General features: G+C 41.4%; 1 protein-coding gene across 2 annotated transcripts in view; it reads left to right on the top strand.

Annotated features, from left to right (window-relative positions):
- Positions 1-18,940, top strand: part of sema3b (sema domain, immunoglobulin domain (Ig), short basic domain, secreted, (semaphorin) 3B) — an 87,786-nt gene that overhangs the window by 44,071 nt on the left and 24,775 nt on the right. For both annotated transcript variants that reach the window (XM_036008054.1, XM_036008053.1), the window contains exons 2-4: positions 9,184-9,790; positions 11,818-11,975; positions 15,011-15,073. In XM_036008054.1, the coding sequence (XP_035863947.1) occupies positions 9,592-9,790; positions 11,818-11,975; positions 15,011-15,073 (420 nt within the window). In that variant the 5' untranslated portion in view covers positions 9,184-9,591. The remainder of the gene's footprint in view (positions 1-9,183; positions 9,791-11,817; positions 11,976-15,010; positions 15,074-18,940) is intronic.

The following is an 18,940-nucleotide window of genomic DNA, read 5'->3' as shown; positions in this document are numbered from 1 at the left end:
CTTTAAGCTCTTAAGCACTTATGGCTCAAACTCTGGTATTACATGTAAGAAGTGCTTATCATACATTCATGTGTTTAGAGGCTGGCTGTCATGAATAGCTGACCTATACCTCAACTTTGATATGTGCAGAGGATGATGTAAACCCTCATATGTTATAAATGTGTGCCAATTACCCTCTTACTGTATTTACAGTAGCTTATATCAGCCACACCAGCATAATGTCATTCTCTTGTGTCTGAATATCTTTCTCTTTGTTTGTGTTTGCAGTGATCTTTATCCAAACTGTTGTTATGGAAACACATCAATATACAGTAGGCTATGTCAACGCTATTTGGAAGTCTTTTGAGGCAACTCATGTGTCAGAGTAAGGTTCGAGTCGAGCATCAAGTCAAGTCACAGCCCAATCTCAAGCCTAATTTTGTGCCTCTACACACTGTGCAAGCATAATGCCTGGTGAATCATAGCATGATGATGTAAATTTTAAAAATGCAAACCGATACACTACATTCAGTGTCCATCAAAAAGTACAGCCCAAATTCTAACTAAATTTCTAGAAAACTGGCCAAAAAAAACCCATGAGGGTGCAGAAGAAGAGGGCACAACAAGAGATGCAAATATTTGCACAAATACACAACTTTTCTATCCCAGGCAAGAACAAAAACTATTTGGCAAAACTCAAACTGTCTTTTATTTATTTTGAAACTTTTTTGTGCAAATTGAAAATGTGCATAGCAGCAATTGCATTATGAGAAATTGGTTCTAAATTTCATACACATAATTTGGGTCTTTGGTTGATAACACTCTAAATCGTCCAACAGTATCTCAAAGTGTGATCTAGAATGAGTGTTTTGGATTGACAATGAAAGATTACTCCACGTTTCTCTCATGAATATCTTTTAGCCCACAATCACACAGCAAATGGAGGCCTTAAGACTGACCAGAGTCCAAGTCACAAGTCTGTATAGTGGAGTGAGTCTCTGCTGCTGTAGTGAGGTTACTACTACTAGACGTTAATCAAAGTCACTGATCTCCCACTGATGGACTGTAAAGAAGAAAATGTTTTATGCAAATATACAGTAGCACACACACATTGAGAACAACACAGTGCATGTCCCTGCCCCTTTCCACTCCCCTCCGCTCACCTCCCACCGTCCCCTCCCTCCCTCTCTCCCTCCCTCCCTCCCTCTCCTCTCTTTCTCTCTCTCTTCCCTCTTGAATTAAGTCCATTATTCCTGCCTGCTCTCCCTCAGAGCACTTCTACTCCGCTGAGCTCCTGCGAAAACTGTGTGTGTGTGTGTGTGTGTGTGTGTGTGTGAACTCCTCGCGTGTGTGTGTTAAGAGTTTTATGTGTGTGCATAGGGGTTGTGTGTTTTTCTAAGTGGAGCTGGAGTGCAGCCGTTCATCAGTAGAGCTGACTGCAGACAGGGGAATACTCAGATCTCACTGCGCCGCTTTTTAACTCACACCGGCTGCTTTTTGGACTTTTTTTCAAGACTCACTGGACTTTTCGCACCAAAGCGGGACTCTGCCGTTGCTCTCTTTCTGCCCTCCAGGCACCATTCCCATCACTGGAATTACTGATGTTTTTTTTCCCCCATTGCTTTCTGAAAATAATTTTCTACCTGCCTCACTTATTATATATCCTCCAAATTTCTGGACTCTCAGATTTTAAGACTCACCGCCACTTTTCTGTGCATCCTCATTAAATTTAGACAAGCTCAAGCCTTAGAATGGGTGCTTTGCAAGCACATAACAAGAGCTGAGTGAGTGTGTGTAGGTGTGTATACAGCACTTTCTATGTGAGTATATAATCAAGAGGGTTTGTCTCATATGGGAATATTTGTTTTCTTTTTTATTGGAATGGAAAGACTTTGAGAGGCTAAATGGGAATAAGCTGTACAGTAACTATGGAAACGGTCAGTGCTATCAGAGGCATAATGGGCTCAGGTGGACGCTGATCCTGACTCGGAATGTTCTGAACTCTTCTGGAATTTGGTTCCCCTGGAAACGAATGGACAGGTGAGTTAATTTTGACTGTGGTCCAGTCAGGAGCATTTGGGTTCACTGCTTCCATCCCTGACATGTTTTCATCATCATTTCAAGTTATAATTAAGATAATGATGTGGCACAAAAATAATTTTAGGGTTTTCTACAATACTATACTACACTTAAAATGACATACTGTATCTGTGTCAATGTGTACTCTAAAAGCATTTAATGACAAAATAACTTCAATACTGAACTGAGAGGAGATCATGATGAAATAGCTACTGTTCAGCATGCTGTTCTTGTGACCTGATCTTGTGCAGCAGTGCCTGATCCTGAGCCATTACAAACTCAAATATCTTTTTACAAGTCATGCTGATGACACGTGGGCTTCTTCTTCAGAGAATCAGGTTAAAATCTGCTCTGTTTCATTTAGGAGAGCAGAGTGAGTTGTCTTCCTTCATAGAGCTGTTTGGAGCAGCTCCAGGCAGGAGACCAGAGGCAGCTCTGTAAGGTCCTCACTCACTGCTGCTCCTGGGTTTAACACGGCCAAATGGCCGGCTACCAGCTACCAGCAGGCTGCCCTCGCCTTAGTGGCTCCTTCATTGTCTCTTCTTTTTTCTTGAGCTTGTTACACCAGACGAGAGGTTTACAGTGTTTTTTTTTCCGATTGCTTAAGCACTATTTTGAAAGCAGGGACCGTTTTTTCAAAACACTACACACAATTAGCAGAACACCTCAGACCCTTTGCAAAATGAAACACTGAAAAAACTGTACACTAATTTATAAAAAACATATTTTATTACCATATGAAACACACGTTTCACATGACTTAAGTCTGTTTGTTACACACTGCTGTTGCTAACCTAAAACACTTTTAGCAATTCTACTTCTCAGTGATTAGAGTACTGTAAATTAAGTACACAGAGAAAGTGCAAATATTCAATAAGTTCACCAAACACTACACAATGCTGCAAAAATATAATTTATTTCTCTCCATATACCCAAACCAGGGTCAATGTTTTGCTCCTTGAGTGTAAGGTTTTGATACTTGTGTAATTCTTTTGATTTCAGTGTGTAAGCAAGTGGCAAAAACTGTAAGCGTTCTTGTGACCATAGCGAGGCTGTTCTCCAACAGCATTTTTTGTATATCTCTTCCTTGTTATGTATCAGGCTGCGCAGGCTGAACTGATAACATATTGAAAAGATATCAATAATCATTAGTAACACCGCTCAGGTTTGGCAGGGTGAACAACTTTTTTAATTTTGGACACCAGCCAAACAGGTTTAGTTGACTCCACTTTGTTTCCATTCAAACTCTGACTAACTAGTAAGTATAATTTAGCCAAACTGAACAAATACTAGCCATGGGTTCGCAGGCTGGGAAACTTTCCATTAATGATGCTGGGCCAGATGGCTCGATACCAGCAACCAGCAGAGCGCTGTAGCCTCCCCGGCTCCTTCATTCTCTCTGTGTCTTTCAGAACAAGTAAGCTCTCGAGCCCCGGATCGACTCGCTTTCTCTCTCTCACTTTGTTTTTTCCGTTTAAATCCCATAAAGACTAGTAGTCACTTTTGCCTTATAGCTGCTTCACTTTGTCGTGTGTGTGTGTGTGTGTGTGTGTGTAATTTACAGCTTTATCCCAAGACCCTCCACTGAAAACAAGACTGTACATCTAAGCCACACTACACTTTTCGGAAATGTTCTCTGTGTAACTGTAATCACTGTAAAGACTTGCATCAACCTAACTTTCACCTTCCCTCTTAGCTCTGACTTTCAACATGAATAACATTTGTGGATCACTTATATCACAGTTACAACACAGAACAGTATTATCCTGTACTTTTAAGTTTGCAATTGGTCTGTCTTTATCAGCCTTTCTTTTCCTAGTTTCAAAAGAAATGAGGCACTGCTCAGCTCTCCATTCCGCAAAAGCAAAATGATCTCATTTCTCAAACCAATAACGTCACAGCTGTAGTCATTGTAAAAGTCCTCCCCACCCTGCATCACCTGCTCTTCCTCTCTTGCTTCTCTCTGCACATTTAAGTCTTTCTGCTTTTCATATATTTTTTTTTCTTCTTTTCTGGGTATAAAGCAATCAGACCCGCAAGCCAAGCAGATTTGTATCTGAGCTGAATCAAAACTTTGCTTTAACAATGCTTTAAATGGTACAACTGCAGAGGTGGGAAAGAGTTTGGAGGTCCAACTTTTACATTCCTGCTGCACTTGTACTTCGCTCTATGGTGTTTTAAGCCCCCACCATCGATTTCAAGACAGCGCTGCGACCGTCGACTTTAAGGCACCTAACCTTAACCCTAATCCTAACCCTAACCCAAACCCTTGCCTAAGCCTAGTGCCTTCCATGCAGCGCTGCCTGGAAGACGACGTTGAGGGCTTAAAACACCAAACACCTTGTACTTCTCTACAGTACTTGTGAAGACTCACATTCAGTCCCTTAATGCTTTCCCCAACCTTAACCATCACAATGACATGCTGAACACCAACCCTTTCTTTAATTATTTCCAAAGCCAAGTCATAACACTAAGATAAATCAAAAATTGTCTACAGATGGGAGTCTTGACAATGTGATGAATACATAGAATGAATGCACACACCATTACTTCTCTGCGTTCTGATATGCTGTATATAAGCACTTTTTAATGATACACATATCAGACTTATGGCAAATGGATGAACTTGATTCAAATAGCAGTAAAACGCCAGAATAAAAACAGTCAGTTAGTAACACATGTGCATTCAATTCCAATGCATTTCATAATTTAACTCTTTCTTATATGGAGACTGGTATAAAAAACAAACACTTTTCACCATTTACTGTACAGGAAATGTTATCGCTTTCAGTGTAGTAGTTGAATGAACCCACCCCGACCAGCTGCCCTCTGACTCACCCTTTGCATCCATCCTGCCTCTTCACTCCTCTCCCCTCGGCTCCTCTTCATCACTTTCCCTTCCTCTGTTTTCCTTTTCTCTCATCGTACCTCAACTCACTTCTGTTTTAAAAGCTCCGTTATTATTTCATCTTTTCACATGGATTGTTCTTTGTAAATATTTTTTGTCTCTTTGTTTTACACACATACTGTGTCAGGTGAATTAGATTTTTGTGTCCTTGCATTCCAAATTCTCTATAATTTGCTTAATCTTCAACCTTCTCTACCCCCTATCAGACAGTGTAAAAGCCACCAGTAACCTGCTGTTTTAGTCATTTTGCTGTGAAAAGCTGAGAGTCCTCCCTCCTTCCTCACCCTCTCCACCTCATTCTTCCTCTTTTACCCTCGATCCATTCCTCCTTCCTTTCATTTCTATGTCACAGGGAGGCTTAGACATTTTGGTCACAGGCCAGGGAAACTCTTTTCTCCCTGCAGGCGAAACAATTGGCTCCTTTCTCTTCGTCACCTCTCGCCTCCCTCATTTTCTCCTCCATCCCTCCCTCCTTCCATCATAGTCTTTTTTTTTCCGTGGGACAGGGCTAAAGTGGTGTAAAGTTTGTATATGGTCTGTCCCTTGTCCTTACTGGCTTAACCTCTTGCTTTCCCCTTCTCTTACTGTCCCTCTATCATCTCTCTTTCCCTGCTTTCCCTTTTTCTCTCTCCTCTCCCTTCCCCTACATAACTTCCTTTTCAGATTCCTAATAATCCTCCTTTCTTTACTGCTCCATCCACAGTTCATCATCCAAGTTTTTCCCCATCTCACACTTTTCTGTCTCCATCTCTGTCTCTTCCTATCCACCTTTTTCTCCCCTATGCCTCGTTATTTCTTTGCCTTCCCCTCTTCTCCTTTTGTTTGTTTTCCTGCTGTCTCCCATCGCCACCCTTATACCTACTCCCCCTTTTTCTCTCTCTCACTATCTCTTTTTACCTTCTTTACTTCCTTTGCTCCCAAGTGCCCTTCATAGTGCACCCTTTCTATCATACTTTCTTCCTAATAGCTTTACTCTTTATGGTTTTCTCATCCCCATCTTTTCTCTCCTTGTCTACTTTTGCATCTCCCTCTGTCGGTTCCTCTCTATTAGACCCTCAGTGTCTCTTACTCTCTCCATCTCCTCTTCTCTAACCTGTGGTAGTGGAGGGCTACAGGTTAAACTGCTGATATCTATTTATTCATTATTGTACTGTAGGGTTGCACTTTAACCTCACTCTGAAAAGCCCATCTCACCCTGGAGGCTGGCTGCTTTGTCTGCGTGTGTCTATTTAGCCCCCCCACCCCTCTAAAGAATCTGTCTCTGTCTTTCTCTTTATTTTTAATCCACTCCCTCTTGGCATGCTGCTGCTTCATGTCTATTGAAGCTGAACTGAATGCAAGTGTCAGCAGCCCCAATGTTTTTTTTTTTATTAAGATGCATTATGGAGCATGCAAGGAGTTTGTGTATTTGTGAGTGTGTGTTTGCAGATTTAAGTGCTAAGAAGCAGAAGTCTGTAAATGAGTATAAATGCTCCTGCACATGTGTATATACACGTGTGTGTGTGTGTGTGTGTGTGTGTGTGTGTGTGTGTGTGTGTGCACGCATGTGTTTGTGCGTGCTCTGGGATGGGACGAGGATGTGCGAGGAACAATAATGCTCTCTTCAACTCATGATGGCAGATTTGGAAGACACACACACATGCTGATACACACATACACACACAGCTCAGGGAGACTCAGAGGAACAATGGGACCGGCCGTTCCTTTTATAGCAGCCGGCAGGAGTGTAAGGGCTTCACCGCTGCCCCTGTCACTCCCAGGGACTGTGATGTGAATTGTATATGTGTTTCTGTTTGTGTGTCACGGAGCTGCAGCTGAGGAGGGCGCTGACGTCCTTCTCTTTGAAATACTGCAGCGTCTTTGTAGCTCTGCGTAGAACCTTCAGCACACACACACAACAGTTTCACCGTCTTTCATTCTGCCACACGCACAAGCACACACGCACACACACACACACACACACACACACACACACACACACACACACACACACACACAAATTAGATGTTTTCTGCTTCACACCTGACTTTAACAGATCAAAACTATAAAAGTATTCCAGACGATTCACACCTCATTGTGCACTTGTGGACTGCGAGCTTGGCAGAAGATGGCAGGTTGTGTGCAGTTCAAAGCTTGTATGTGCTCTTTTGTCCATTTGTGTGTGTGTGTGTGTGTGTGTGTGTGTGTGTGTGTGTGTGTGTGTGTGTGTGTGTGTGTGTTTACATACTGCAGGATATGTGGGAGTTTATGTTCCTGCTCAGCTCTGTCCTGTTGTGTTGTGGCCTGAGAGCCGTGAGCTTATGAGAGTTCTCCTGTCTCCACGCTTCAATAGCTCCATTATTCATCAAACAATGTGCCAACAGCCTGGACGGGTCTGTCTGTCTGTGTGTGTGTGTGTGTGTGTGTGTGTGTGTGTGTGTGTGTGTGTGTGTAGTTTGTGCGTATATTCTCATCTTTCTGTATGCACGTGTGCTTAAAAGTGATCACCGCAGCTTTCTGCAATATAGTTGTGCCAGAAATTTTGAAATTAATGTAAGGATGTTCCATCTTAAAAACGAATGAGGTGAATTTGGGGGGTTTATTTGAAAATTCAGCATGCTTTACAGATGGTTGAGATGATGATAGTGAGCCAGGCTCAAAACCTCACTTCACCCAGTCATCCTCACTGACAGCAGCACTGGAGGAGTCCATCAAACTTCAACTCTGGTTAAATCAAGAAATCCTCCATTAATATAGATGAACCACCACTACATGCACCAAATATATTTTTTATTGTGATAAACAAAGCAAATCTGTGGCATCTTAAGGACCCACATTGTAGTTATTCTCGCAAGACCGGTGTTACCTTACATTGCAGTCTTCTAGAGGCCCACCACATCGCCAGCTGAGTTGGGATAAAAGCAGCTGGGTGTTGGCACACTCGTCTGTGTTCTATCACTAGAAGCTGAAATGCTCCTTGGGTCTAGGCCATATATGGCTGCATGATTTGGATAAGTTCTAGGGGTTGGGCCAATTTTGTCCACATGGGCTTCCTTAAGTATTTTAAAGCTTCTTATTGAATAGAAACTGCCACAAAAAGTAAGATAAAATATATGAATCCAGTCTGAAGAACAGAGATAAAGGTAACTGCATGGAGAGGGAAAAGAAGCAAAGATTGAAAGTAAAGAGGGAGAAAAGCAGACTGTCTGCCTGTTACTGACTGAGTGCCAACTGTGAGGTGTAATATAATAAAGGAGACTGTTCCTACTGAAAGGCTTTATTGTTACGGCCGACCACAGGGTCCAAAGTACTGAAAGAGAGGAGTGTGTGAGTGTGTGTCTGTCCCGTGCACACTTTTTACCACACAATATTCATATACATGTAGGCTTACAAACCAGTGACCTCATGCCTGTTCCTGCTGTGGTAGAGTTGTGGTTTACAACAACACACTCACAACTGAGGCACAAAGTTATTGTGGATTTTTCCGAAAACAAAAGCAAATCTGACACTATATATTTGACTCCAGCTCTCAAATGACTTTATCATTTTTTTTTCTATACTCCCTGACCATGCTCAATTGACAGCAAGTCCCCGTGCACTCCGAAAAACCGAACTGAGATCAAAGAAGCCTTGTGTAAACAAGATTATAAAAACCAACATTTTAAAGCTTTGTATAACTTGTAATGTCATGTATCCACTATGGTGTAATTCAATATTGACAGCAAATCTAATTACAAAAGCAAACAGTTTTTTTGCTTTCTCTTTCTGGACTCACTCGCAAGTAACTTTCTGTTGAGCACCAATGCTCTCATCCATTGATACATCCATCCACGTCACTGCCGGCTCATTAGTCCTGAGCATTGAAGAGATCTCATCTGGTGACACCGTCTGCCAGTGTGGAGGCAGCGAGGGGTGCTTGGCTTGGCAGTGGACATGGCATATCTGTATCACACTCACACACAGTCTTCATCATCATGGTCAGTGTGTGTGTGTTTTGGATACTGTCCCTGTGAAGAGATTATAGTGTTGTTGCCATAATGGAGGCTGGCATTAACACATCCTGGCAGGGGCATCAATTCGACTCTGACTAAATATACCTCAGACGCCAGTTCTGTGTGTATGTGTGTGTGTGTGTGTGTGTGTGTGTGTGTGCTTGTGCAGGGGCATCCCTGGCACAACGTACTGTGTGTTAGTAGTGTCCATTTCTAAATCCTCTCCCTTTCTGTCTCTATTCTTAGGTCTCCATGTGTGACGTTTTTGTCCCATCTTGGATGTGAGAGGTGAACTTGGTTGACCTTCATGAGAGTAGCTGTGAATCTGCCAACAGAGACTCTTCAGAACCAAGGAGGGCTTTATAAAGATTACACCCTATATGAAGAACTGGAAAGGAAGCCTGTAAGAGAGTGAGGTTCTGCCAAAGCAAACAGCAAGAGGGAGAATCTGTTTTGGGGTTGCAAAGCTGAGGTGATTCTGAATCCTTGGCAAACCAGTCCAAAGGCGGGTGGACTGCATCTAATATACAGACAAAAATTGGGCATTCATGCTAAGTGGAATCTAGGCCGAAATCCAGCTGAAAACCACAATAAATTCACTTAACAGACTCAAACTTTTAAGTTGACTTTTGAGTTTGTTCTAAGCGTGCCAAGATGATGACCATGATGATGATGATGGTGGCCATGATGGTCACCTGTAGCTCTCTGTTCCTGCTGGGACTGGCCGCCTCCGCACATGCTTCCTCCGGCACCATGACGCGCACTTCCTCCACATCTTCATCCTCCTCCTCTTCTTCTTCTTCCTCCTCCTCCTCTTCTTCCTCCTCACCACGCATGAAGCTCTCATACAAAGGTAAGAACCAAAGCTGTGTTAAGAATGCAAATTTGGTTTGTGTGCGGTGGAGTCTTTGCCTCTTCCACTGCACATAATATATACTTCGTACACACACACACACACACACACACACACAATTTCTATGTTTCATGTGAGATTCCGCCATATCCTTTTCAAAGTAAACAGTCCTGAACAGCAGCCAGCTGTAATTTGTGGTTGCTGTGATTTGCACGCACGCACGCATGTATGCACACACACACACACACACACACACACACACACACACCATCTCAAGCATTGTAAGTTAGAAGAAGACCGCTCAATGCCCAACACAACCACATAAACCAGGGACGTGTTCCATCATTGAAAGCAATTACAGCCTGAACTAACTCACCAAGGACGTGAGGTTTGCTGAAGGCCGTCTGCCCAGCTGAGATATGTCCTCCCTTTAATTTAGGCTGAAGGTAACATGTAGCACACAGGATGGAAAGACAGCAGAATATTCTAGTTTTAGTTGACACATGAAGGACTAAAAGAGATCCTAATGACCTTGTGTTTCACTGAAATGACTTTTGATTTAATTTAGCCTGCAAGTAAGCCAGACATAGCCATCAGCAGTCTGTTTATTTATCCAGATTTCAGTGTCTGGCTGATTAACAGGTTTGCTGTAATGCCTTTTGTAATAGGATATGTAATAAGCAGGAAACAACTCTTTAATGTTGTAATTCAAGTCCCAAAGAGACTCTTTTTAACTACCCTAGCAGTGCAGCTCAAGGGATGACAATGTAAGTTGGTCACTTGTCTGTATGTCTGTCTGGGTTGTTAACATAATTACATGCAAATTTTGGCATTTAATATATATTGTCTGTTACTGAATGTTATAGCCTGTTAATATAATAAGAATAATTATTTTAACATGTATTAGAGAACAGGTGTCATCAACAGGTGTCATTTTCAGTATGTGTCTTCTTTGGGCCCAATGTTATTATCATCACAGCATTGTGGAACTGAATAATAACTCATTTTCTGAAAATGGCACGTTAAAATAAAATGAGCAGTAGACCTACAGTCCCTGATGTCATGCAGGCGGCTGTTGGGTGGCGTCAGAGTCTTAATAAAAGTCATAAATTCTCATTACAACAATGGCAGACTAATAAAGCCATTTTAAAGTCTAAGTAGGGAGGGCCTTGGTCTTGTTTTTTTTTTTTTTTTAGCTCCGGGTTTAAGTGCAGGCAAGCAGGGGAGGATGCAGTCCCCTTATTTCTTCAGCTTCTCTGGCCAAGATCACAGTTTTTTCCACTGGTTTGGGGTAACTATTATAGCTTAAATTTACAAATACAAGCTGAATTTTCCTGGGCACTGTTCCCCTAGAATTTGTTCTTGCCAGTTTGGAAACAGCACGGACACTCAATATTTCCATTAAAACCAATATAGTATCATTTCTGTCAGAGGAGTTTGTCCTGCTTGTTCACATCTCACTGGGCTTAGGACACATCCCAGAAATGTTCTTGAAATACTAAAAGTAAGTCTTCTTTATCAACCAGATGTTTGTATCAACCTTGTTGCAGCCCTTTGGCCAACTAACCAATTCGGATCTTAAGACTCTGATGACTTGAGGTTGTTTAAACTTTGAAGACAACTTTATTCAAGACACGAATGGCCATGGAAAATGTATTTATTTCTATTTTGCCTAACTGTTGACAGCACAATGTGAGTTAGCTTGTGAGAGTTTGCACGTGTCATACAACAAGATTCACAATGAAAGGTCAAACATGTACAAACAGCCCGATCATTACATATTATATCATAAATTATTATTTATATTATCATTATATCATAAATTGTACAACCCTGTCTGGACTCATCAACGGGGGGGTTTCTGGTCTATTCCTGTACATATGGAAGAAGCAGAGGACCATTAACAGTACACATTAACTGGAAGGGGTTTTTTGTAAAGTATGGGATGCCATCAGTATATCACATGTAACAGAAGACAGATTAGGGGGTGCTGCCCTCTATAATCCCGTATATCTGTGCAATTTCAGAGTTGCAGCAGTTCCATGGAGTGCGGCGGTTCGAGCTGGAGCGTTCATGCTGCTTCAGTGCTCTGCTGTTGGATGAAGAAAGAGGCCGCCTCTTCGTCGGGGCCAAGAACTTCCTGCTGTCGCTATCATTAGACAACATTGCCAAGCAGGAACACAAGGTTGGTCAGAACCAAAATCTGTAAAACAAAACAAACAAACAAAGAAAAACACAAAAAGTCAGGAACCATTTTTGTTGGACAGACAAAATGTAAAAATCTTAATTCTAGGGCTGTCAAACAATACATTTTTTCTTAATCACGATTAATCGCTGAACTTCAATAGTTAATCTCAAGTAATTGCATGTTTTATCACATCATTAAAATTCAATTACTTTGCATTTCATAACTGTTTTTAAGTCTGTATTATCAATGTAAACCAATTCTTACCAGTGTATCTTGATTGGGAATCAAAGGAATGCAAAGAAAGTTACTTAATGAACTTGACTTGTAGATTTATTTGATTATTGCAAATCAAAAGATGTGCAATGAGACTGAGAGGTAACACAACCAATGTCGTCAGAAATATAGCTTGCCTTAAGCTTGCTTTTTAAAAATAAATTATACAGCAAAAGTGCATGCACAAGATGTCAAGATGGTCTGCAGTTAGTTGCCACCCATTTCGCAAGCGCTTCAGTAAATTTTTTCGATTTGGTTTCATCCACAGGTCTGTGGCGACTTGCACTCTCCAAAATAGTGCTTTGTCTGAGTCCGCTAGCATCAACCTGATTAGCTGTACTAGCTCCATGCTTAGCTCGTAGATGGTAGCTTGAACTTTAAGTGCTTCGGTGATATTTTAGTTCCATTTCACACAAGGTGCATATTGCTTTTGACTTGTCGATGGAGCCGTCTGGGAGTTTTTTTAAGTAAAACTTGCCATTTAGAACGGTGTTGTTCGTCTCCATGGCTGCAGCAGGAGGTAGGAAGTGTCTGTGGCAGCTTCAAGGGGGTAAGCGAGCATCCGCAAAGTGTGCCTCCTATGGAGACATTTTGATGCTAACAAGCCATCACCTGCCGTTAGCATTCTATTGACTGCCATTCATTTTGGCGTCACTTTGACAGCGAATAACTTTACATCTGAAGCGTTAAAAGACTCTATTTGTCCATTGTTTATTTCTAAAGAAACACGACAATGTATAAAAGGCTCAATTACCTTGTACCTCACGTTATGGCTCCGTAGCAGACGCTTTTGTAAAAATAGGCTAATGATTGTGTCATAACCACTCGACTTTCTGTCGCATAGTAGACAAATTACTGTATAGTCAGGAGAAGCTCGCAGGCGGTTTTGACTTACAATAGCTGTTTAAGTTTAATTACTAATGTTAACTAGCATTTTAGTTAGCAATAATGAACCTGTGCCTATTTATATCCTTACATATACCTACGCTCTCCATCTCTGCAAGATTCGGAATGATTCAGATTTCTTTTGGCACAGCTACCAGAAGACTTACAACTTTCAGACAGGTTGCTCACGTCACATTTACGTCGTCAAGCTCAGCCATCACCGGAACAGTGCTTCTAATAGACTTCACTGGTCTCCGCGGAAGTCTACGGCGTGGCTTTGTCCATTAATTTTAATTAATACCCCTCCTGTCTATGGTTAGCTTGACAACAAGTAAAGGTACCTAAAAGGGTCAAAATAGTAGCAGCCAAAGATTCTAGAGCGTATTCTTCGTAGAAAAGGTTATTTGGTAACAGCACCAGCGACCGTGTAAAATAAAGAATATTTGGTGCACGCGATTAACGTGATGAACACAATTATAACGCGTTATGCTCTGTCTTTAATCTCATCGTGATTAACACGTTAATGCTGACAGCCCTACTTAATTCTTTAATGTTTTACTGCCACACAGCAGAATAACATCATAAGATATGGGGTATGGAATGTTTGTTGATTACTAATGAATCAGTCATTACTTTGCTGAGGTTTCAACACTTTCTACACATTGTTTTAATGGACTGTAATGTGTTTGAAATTCTCATGAGCTCAGGGTGTTTTGTCTCTAAAACAAAGCAGTAATTACTGTATTTTTCATGGCTACATTCCTGTAAACCTAATCAAGAGATGTATTTACCTGAACTGTGACCTAATTAGAGACTTTATGTGTCTCTTATCATAAATTGTCTTTATTACTTTAGTTGACAAACTAGATAGAGGAGATTAAAGTGGCACGGGATGGAAATCAGAAAGTCTTTTTGTTTTTTACAATCAGCACCATATTGTCTGATTCCTAAGAATCATTTAATACTATTGTCATGCCACACGCACTTTATGAGTTTGTTTTCATGTGGATCTAAAGGCATGGAAGAAAGAGAAATATTCAAAACTGTGGACACATTTTACCAACTTGCTCCTTTGAAAATGACAGAATTGTATTCTTGCCCATGTGAGACCACTCAAGTGAGCAAAAATCAAAGATGTGGACAGAGATGAAGAGAGATCATTTATCCCAAAAGAACATTGTGATTAATATCTAAATGAGAATCTTTTGATTGAAACATTTGCCTTTGGAGTATGTAATAGTCATAGCCAAGGGATGCTTGCACAGAGCTGAATATACACACTGGAGCAGACAATACATTTATATATGTATGTACACACTGGTAAAAACACTAAATGCACAGAGACCCACAAATAAAACATAATATACACACAAAATACAGCCCACTATAAACATCTGTTCACAGTTGTTTGGAGTAAATTACATGCTTGGTGCCTTAGATGTGAAGCCTCTGTTGGTTTCAGGTATATGGGCAAGCTTGATTTATGACCTGGGTGTGCAGATTCACCATTGCTGAAGCGGTTTATCAAAGTGGTGGGGTCATCCTCCTTTACAATGAGAAGGGAGTATGAGGAGGATAAGGAGGTGAGGAAAGAGGAGAAAGTAGCCGATGTGAAGGGATGCAAGTGCGATGAAGAGAATACAGGAAGTGAAGTTGGACAATAGTATGGAGAGGCTGAAGGGAAGTGAAATGAAAACCTTTACTCATCCAAACCTCTAGGGGTCTCATTTGAGCTGAAGGATATTATTAATTTAGAACAACAAACACTTTTTAATGTCATGTAATCAAGCAGACTTTAAATTAGTAAATTAATCTAGATAATGAATTCAGATTTTAGCGACAGGATCATCTGACCTTTGCCTGCTGTGTTTCAGATCTATTGGCCCGCTCCCGTCGACTGGAGGGAGGAGTGTAACTGGGCTGGCAAGGATATCACTGTAAGTCTCTTCACACCACTTCACCTTCAATCAAACCTCAACTGTGCATTACATATTCTCTCATAGGAAATGTAAAGACCACACTTATTATTAACCAAAGTGAAAAGAGTTATCTACGACTTTTCACAAAACAGACTGTTTGAACCGTAATGCATTACATTACTTTTTTTTTTAATCACTCCTCATCAGCCCCAGACATCATACTGTACATTACACACATATTTAAACAAGAGGGTGGAGGAGCCAGGGGCGTAGCACAAAATTCTGGGCCCTGTAGAAAGGCATTTTCTATGTGCCGTCCCCCGCACCCCCCCCCTCCCCCCTCCCCCGCATCCACAGCTATTCATTCTGGGATCTTTTTGGGCCCTCCTCACATGAGGGCCCTTGGTACTCAGTCCCCTTTTTCCTCCCAGTCCAACACCCCTGGGAGGAGCTCCTCGTGGAGGACTGTCCACTCCTACCCAGTGCAACACAATGCTACCTTTTAATCCACTGGAGTCATGGGAGTCATCACAAGACACAAACACCGCGTCTAAACAGATAACATGTAATAATAGGTGCAACACTCCTACTTTTGGACCTGCCCTGTGGTAAGATCACTTCCTCAAAATCTTTTTGTTTTCAACCTTATCTGACTGGCTTAGCATCAAACTCAGCATATCTCCAAGCCATTTGTTTGTACACGTCATGTGCTGTAAATGAGAAACTTCAATTTGGTTAAAGAATTAGATAAACCCAGTTAGCACAGCTAAAGTAGATTCCTGAGACACCTGATTTCTTGGCTATGCACAGTATAGACATTACAAAGTTTAACTCAGAGTTTTTACAACAGAGCATGTGCATCACAGAGACTTCACGGGGGGTATGTATTGCTGCATGCAAGGGGATATAAGGATTGATTGGAAGCGGTTGATTTATGAGGACTATGGTTAACTGCTCCTGAGATCTCTGCAGGGTAAATCCAGACAGCTAGCTAGACTATCTGTGCAATCTGAGTTTTCTGTTGCACGAGTAAAACAACCTTTGAATGTACACATGTTCCACCCAAACAAGTTCTTCCTGAGGCTATTTTGCAGAGGCGCCGTTGCTCTGTGCGGTGCTTAGCGCCGACCATGACGATTGTGATTGGTTTAAAGAAATGCCAATAAACCAGAGCACTCCCATCCCGGAATGCTGTGTGGACTCGCCAGACCCTTAAAGCACAGTAATTGAGCCATGGTTCCAAAATAAGGTCTGAGGTACAGGTGAAATCTGTTTATTGACTCACAGCATGTAAACACGTGTTAGGTTCCATTACAGTAGGTTGCAGGGTATGTTATGATTGATTAAAACTGTTATTTTCAGGACTAACAGACTAACAACATTAAAGGAATGATACAAAATATGTCGCAAGACCATCATTTTTAAATTATAAAATCCTAAATAAAAAGCTGCATGGTTTCCTGTGTGCTTGCAAATGCAGTGAGTGTGCAGCGAGGGACCTCATTGACAGCATATACTGTACATGGCTCCTACATGTTGCCAGGATTGAACTCATGACCTACTGTAATACTCTCAGGACTGTTTCCTAAAACATAGGCCACCCTGCTCCGTCCCTCTTTTTCTTAGCTGCCAAAAAAAGTTTAAAAATCAAGATTTTCTATTTTGATCTACACAAGAGGAACATTTAGTTTCCGAGAATATGTCGAGTAAATACTGAATGTGATGATTATGTGTCTAAATGTGATGTATGTGGATGGAGTCTGGGCAGAGCAGGCTTGGCTTCACTGACTGACAAGTAGAGGCCACCAAGAGCCTATAGACCACCCAGGATTACATCACACACAATTAGCTAACTCATATATATGTGTGTGTGCATCGGTGTGTACAAGTGTGTAAAACAGTACCTTCCCATCAATGCGAGCTGACATGCCACAAATCTGCGTATGTACTGTACTGTATTCATATAGCAGTGTGTGTATACATTTGTTCATGTATGTTTAAGTATCCAATGTGTGTGTGTGTGTGTGTGTGTGTGTGTGTGTGTGTGTGTGTGTGTGTCTTTCTTTGTGTGTGTGTAAAACAAACCCTTCATCAGTGTGATTACACAGCTGTAGCAGACAGACAACGAGCTCCATTCATTCAAAACCCCAGGCTCCAGTTTCACCTGACCAGGAGTCTGTGTGTGTGTGTGTGTGTGTGTGTGTGTGTGTGTGTGTGTGTGTGTGTGTGTGTGTGTGTGGGTGTGTGTGTGTGTGTGTGTGTGTGCACGCTCAGGTTTCTGTGTATGTGACCTGTGTGTGTGTTTAAAAAAAAAGAAAGTAACAGTGGAGACAGGGAGTAGTGGAGAGAATTAGTAAAATTGCTCCAGAGGAATTAGGGAAGGGGAGGTGGAGGAAGAAAGAGATAAGAAAATAAAATAAAGATTTGGGGGAATTTTGAAGACAAATGTTGCATTAAAAGGAGTTTTCCCCTGGTTAGATGTTATTCCTGCCTTTTTTCCTTTGGATTGTTTTTTTATCCTTTGTTAAACACTCACTCCCCTCCTATTCCTTTTAACCCATAGTATCTGTCATGGGCTATGTTCCATTCAGCTTAAACACTCCCAAGAAACTCCAGGACACAGCTGATTCATTTCCATGAAGTTTACCGGGAATTTTGTGAAACTGCAATACAGTACAATGAGATGTCTATATTATTAATCAAACCCAAATACACAGCAACAGTGTAAATAGCACCGCTTAGCTAACATAGCAGTGTAGCCTATATGATAAACACAGTCAAGCTAGTAAAAACAACCAGCAGTAATAAACATAAAGCTAACTTAGCCTAACACGAACTAATTAGCTTCTTGGCCGTCTCAATAATCTTACAAAATTAGAATAAGCAGTAACCTAATGTTACATGATGAGAAATACTTACAGACGTTGCCTTAGCAAAAAGGGAGAAAGAAAAGCGGTCGACTCAGAAACTGACGACTGGTAGAGCTCACGCATTCCTGTAGCTGATTACTGCATGGCAATTTTACTTACTGTTTCCCAACATGCACTGGTACTACGTTACTATGGTTACAAAGATAAACAAACCACACTGAACTGCTGAAACAAAGTAGAACACGTTTTCAAGCGGCATGACAGTATCTTTGTGAACACTCACCCACACACTGAGAACTGAGCTGACCTTACACCGTTGACCCTAATTACAGAGAAGTGTGTTTCTCTGTAGGAAGAGGCCAATATCTCTTTCTCCCACTGGATCTCTTCTCTCTCCTACTTCTCTCTCTCTCTCTCTCTCTTATTATCTGAGCCCTCCTTTTTTCCCTTGCTCTCTTTGTATCTCTATTAGTTGTTCTCTGGGAACCAAAAGTTTCTCCTGTTTTTTACAACCCCCTCAGTCCTCCCATCGTCTTGCGTACTCGTTCGTGGAAATCTTTTCTCTTTCTTCTCATGCAGTTACCCTCGTATTAACCTTTTTACTGGTTGTATCTGTCTTTTTACACCTTTTACACTGTAATGTATGCTGCTCATTAGCAAATGCACTGCACATGTACACACATTATAACATACTGTACATAAGCACACAAGACGTATTGGGGGATGCTTAATTATAAGCTGTTAATTAGCTTAAACATATGTATTTACACTGCAGTGACTTTATATTACATTATTACTCTTTATTAGAAGTTTTTTCATGACACAGGGATGGTGCCTTGGAAAACGCCACAGGGATTCTGATCCTCATCACTGGAGTAGAAATGTGGACGGTGATTTAGAGGTCTGGAACCGGGGCAACCATACAGTATGGTGGGGGATAGCGTGAACGTTTGTGTGCCCTATGTCTTCCCTATCATCTCAGAACACTTTTGTGTTACCAACTTACTCACTATAT

The sequence above is a fragment of the Sander lucioperca genome, chromosome 12 (assembly GCF_008315115.2).
Source record: "Sander lucioperca isolate FBNREF2018 chromosome 12, SLUC_FBN_1.2, whole genome shotgun sequence".
Taxonomy (NCBI): Eukaryota; Metazoa; Chordata; class Actinopteri; order Perciformes; family Percidae; genus Sander; species Sander lucioperca.
Note: the sequence above shows the minus strand (reverse complement) of the source record. Positions and strands in the feature narration are given on the sequence as shown.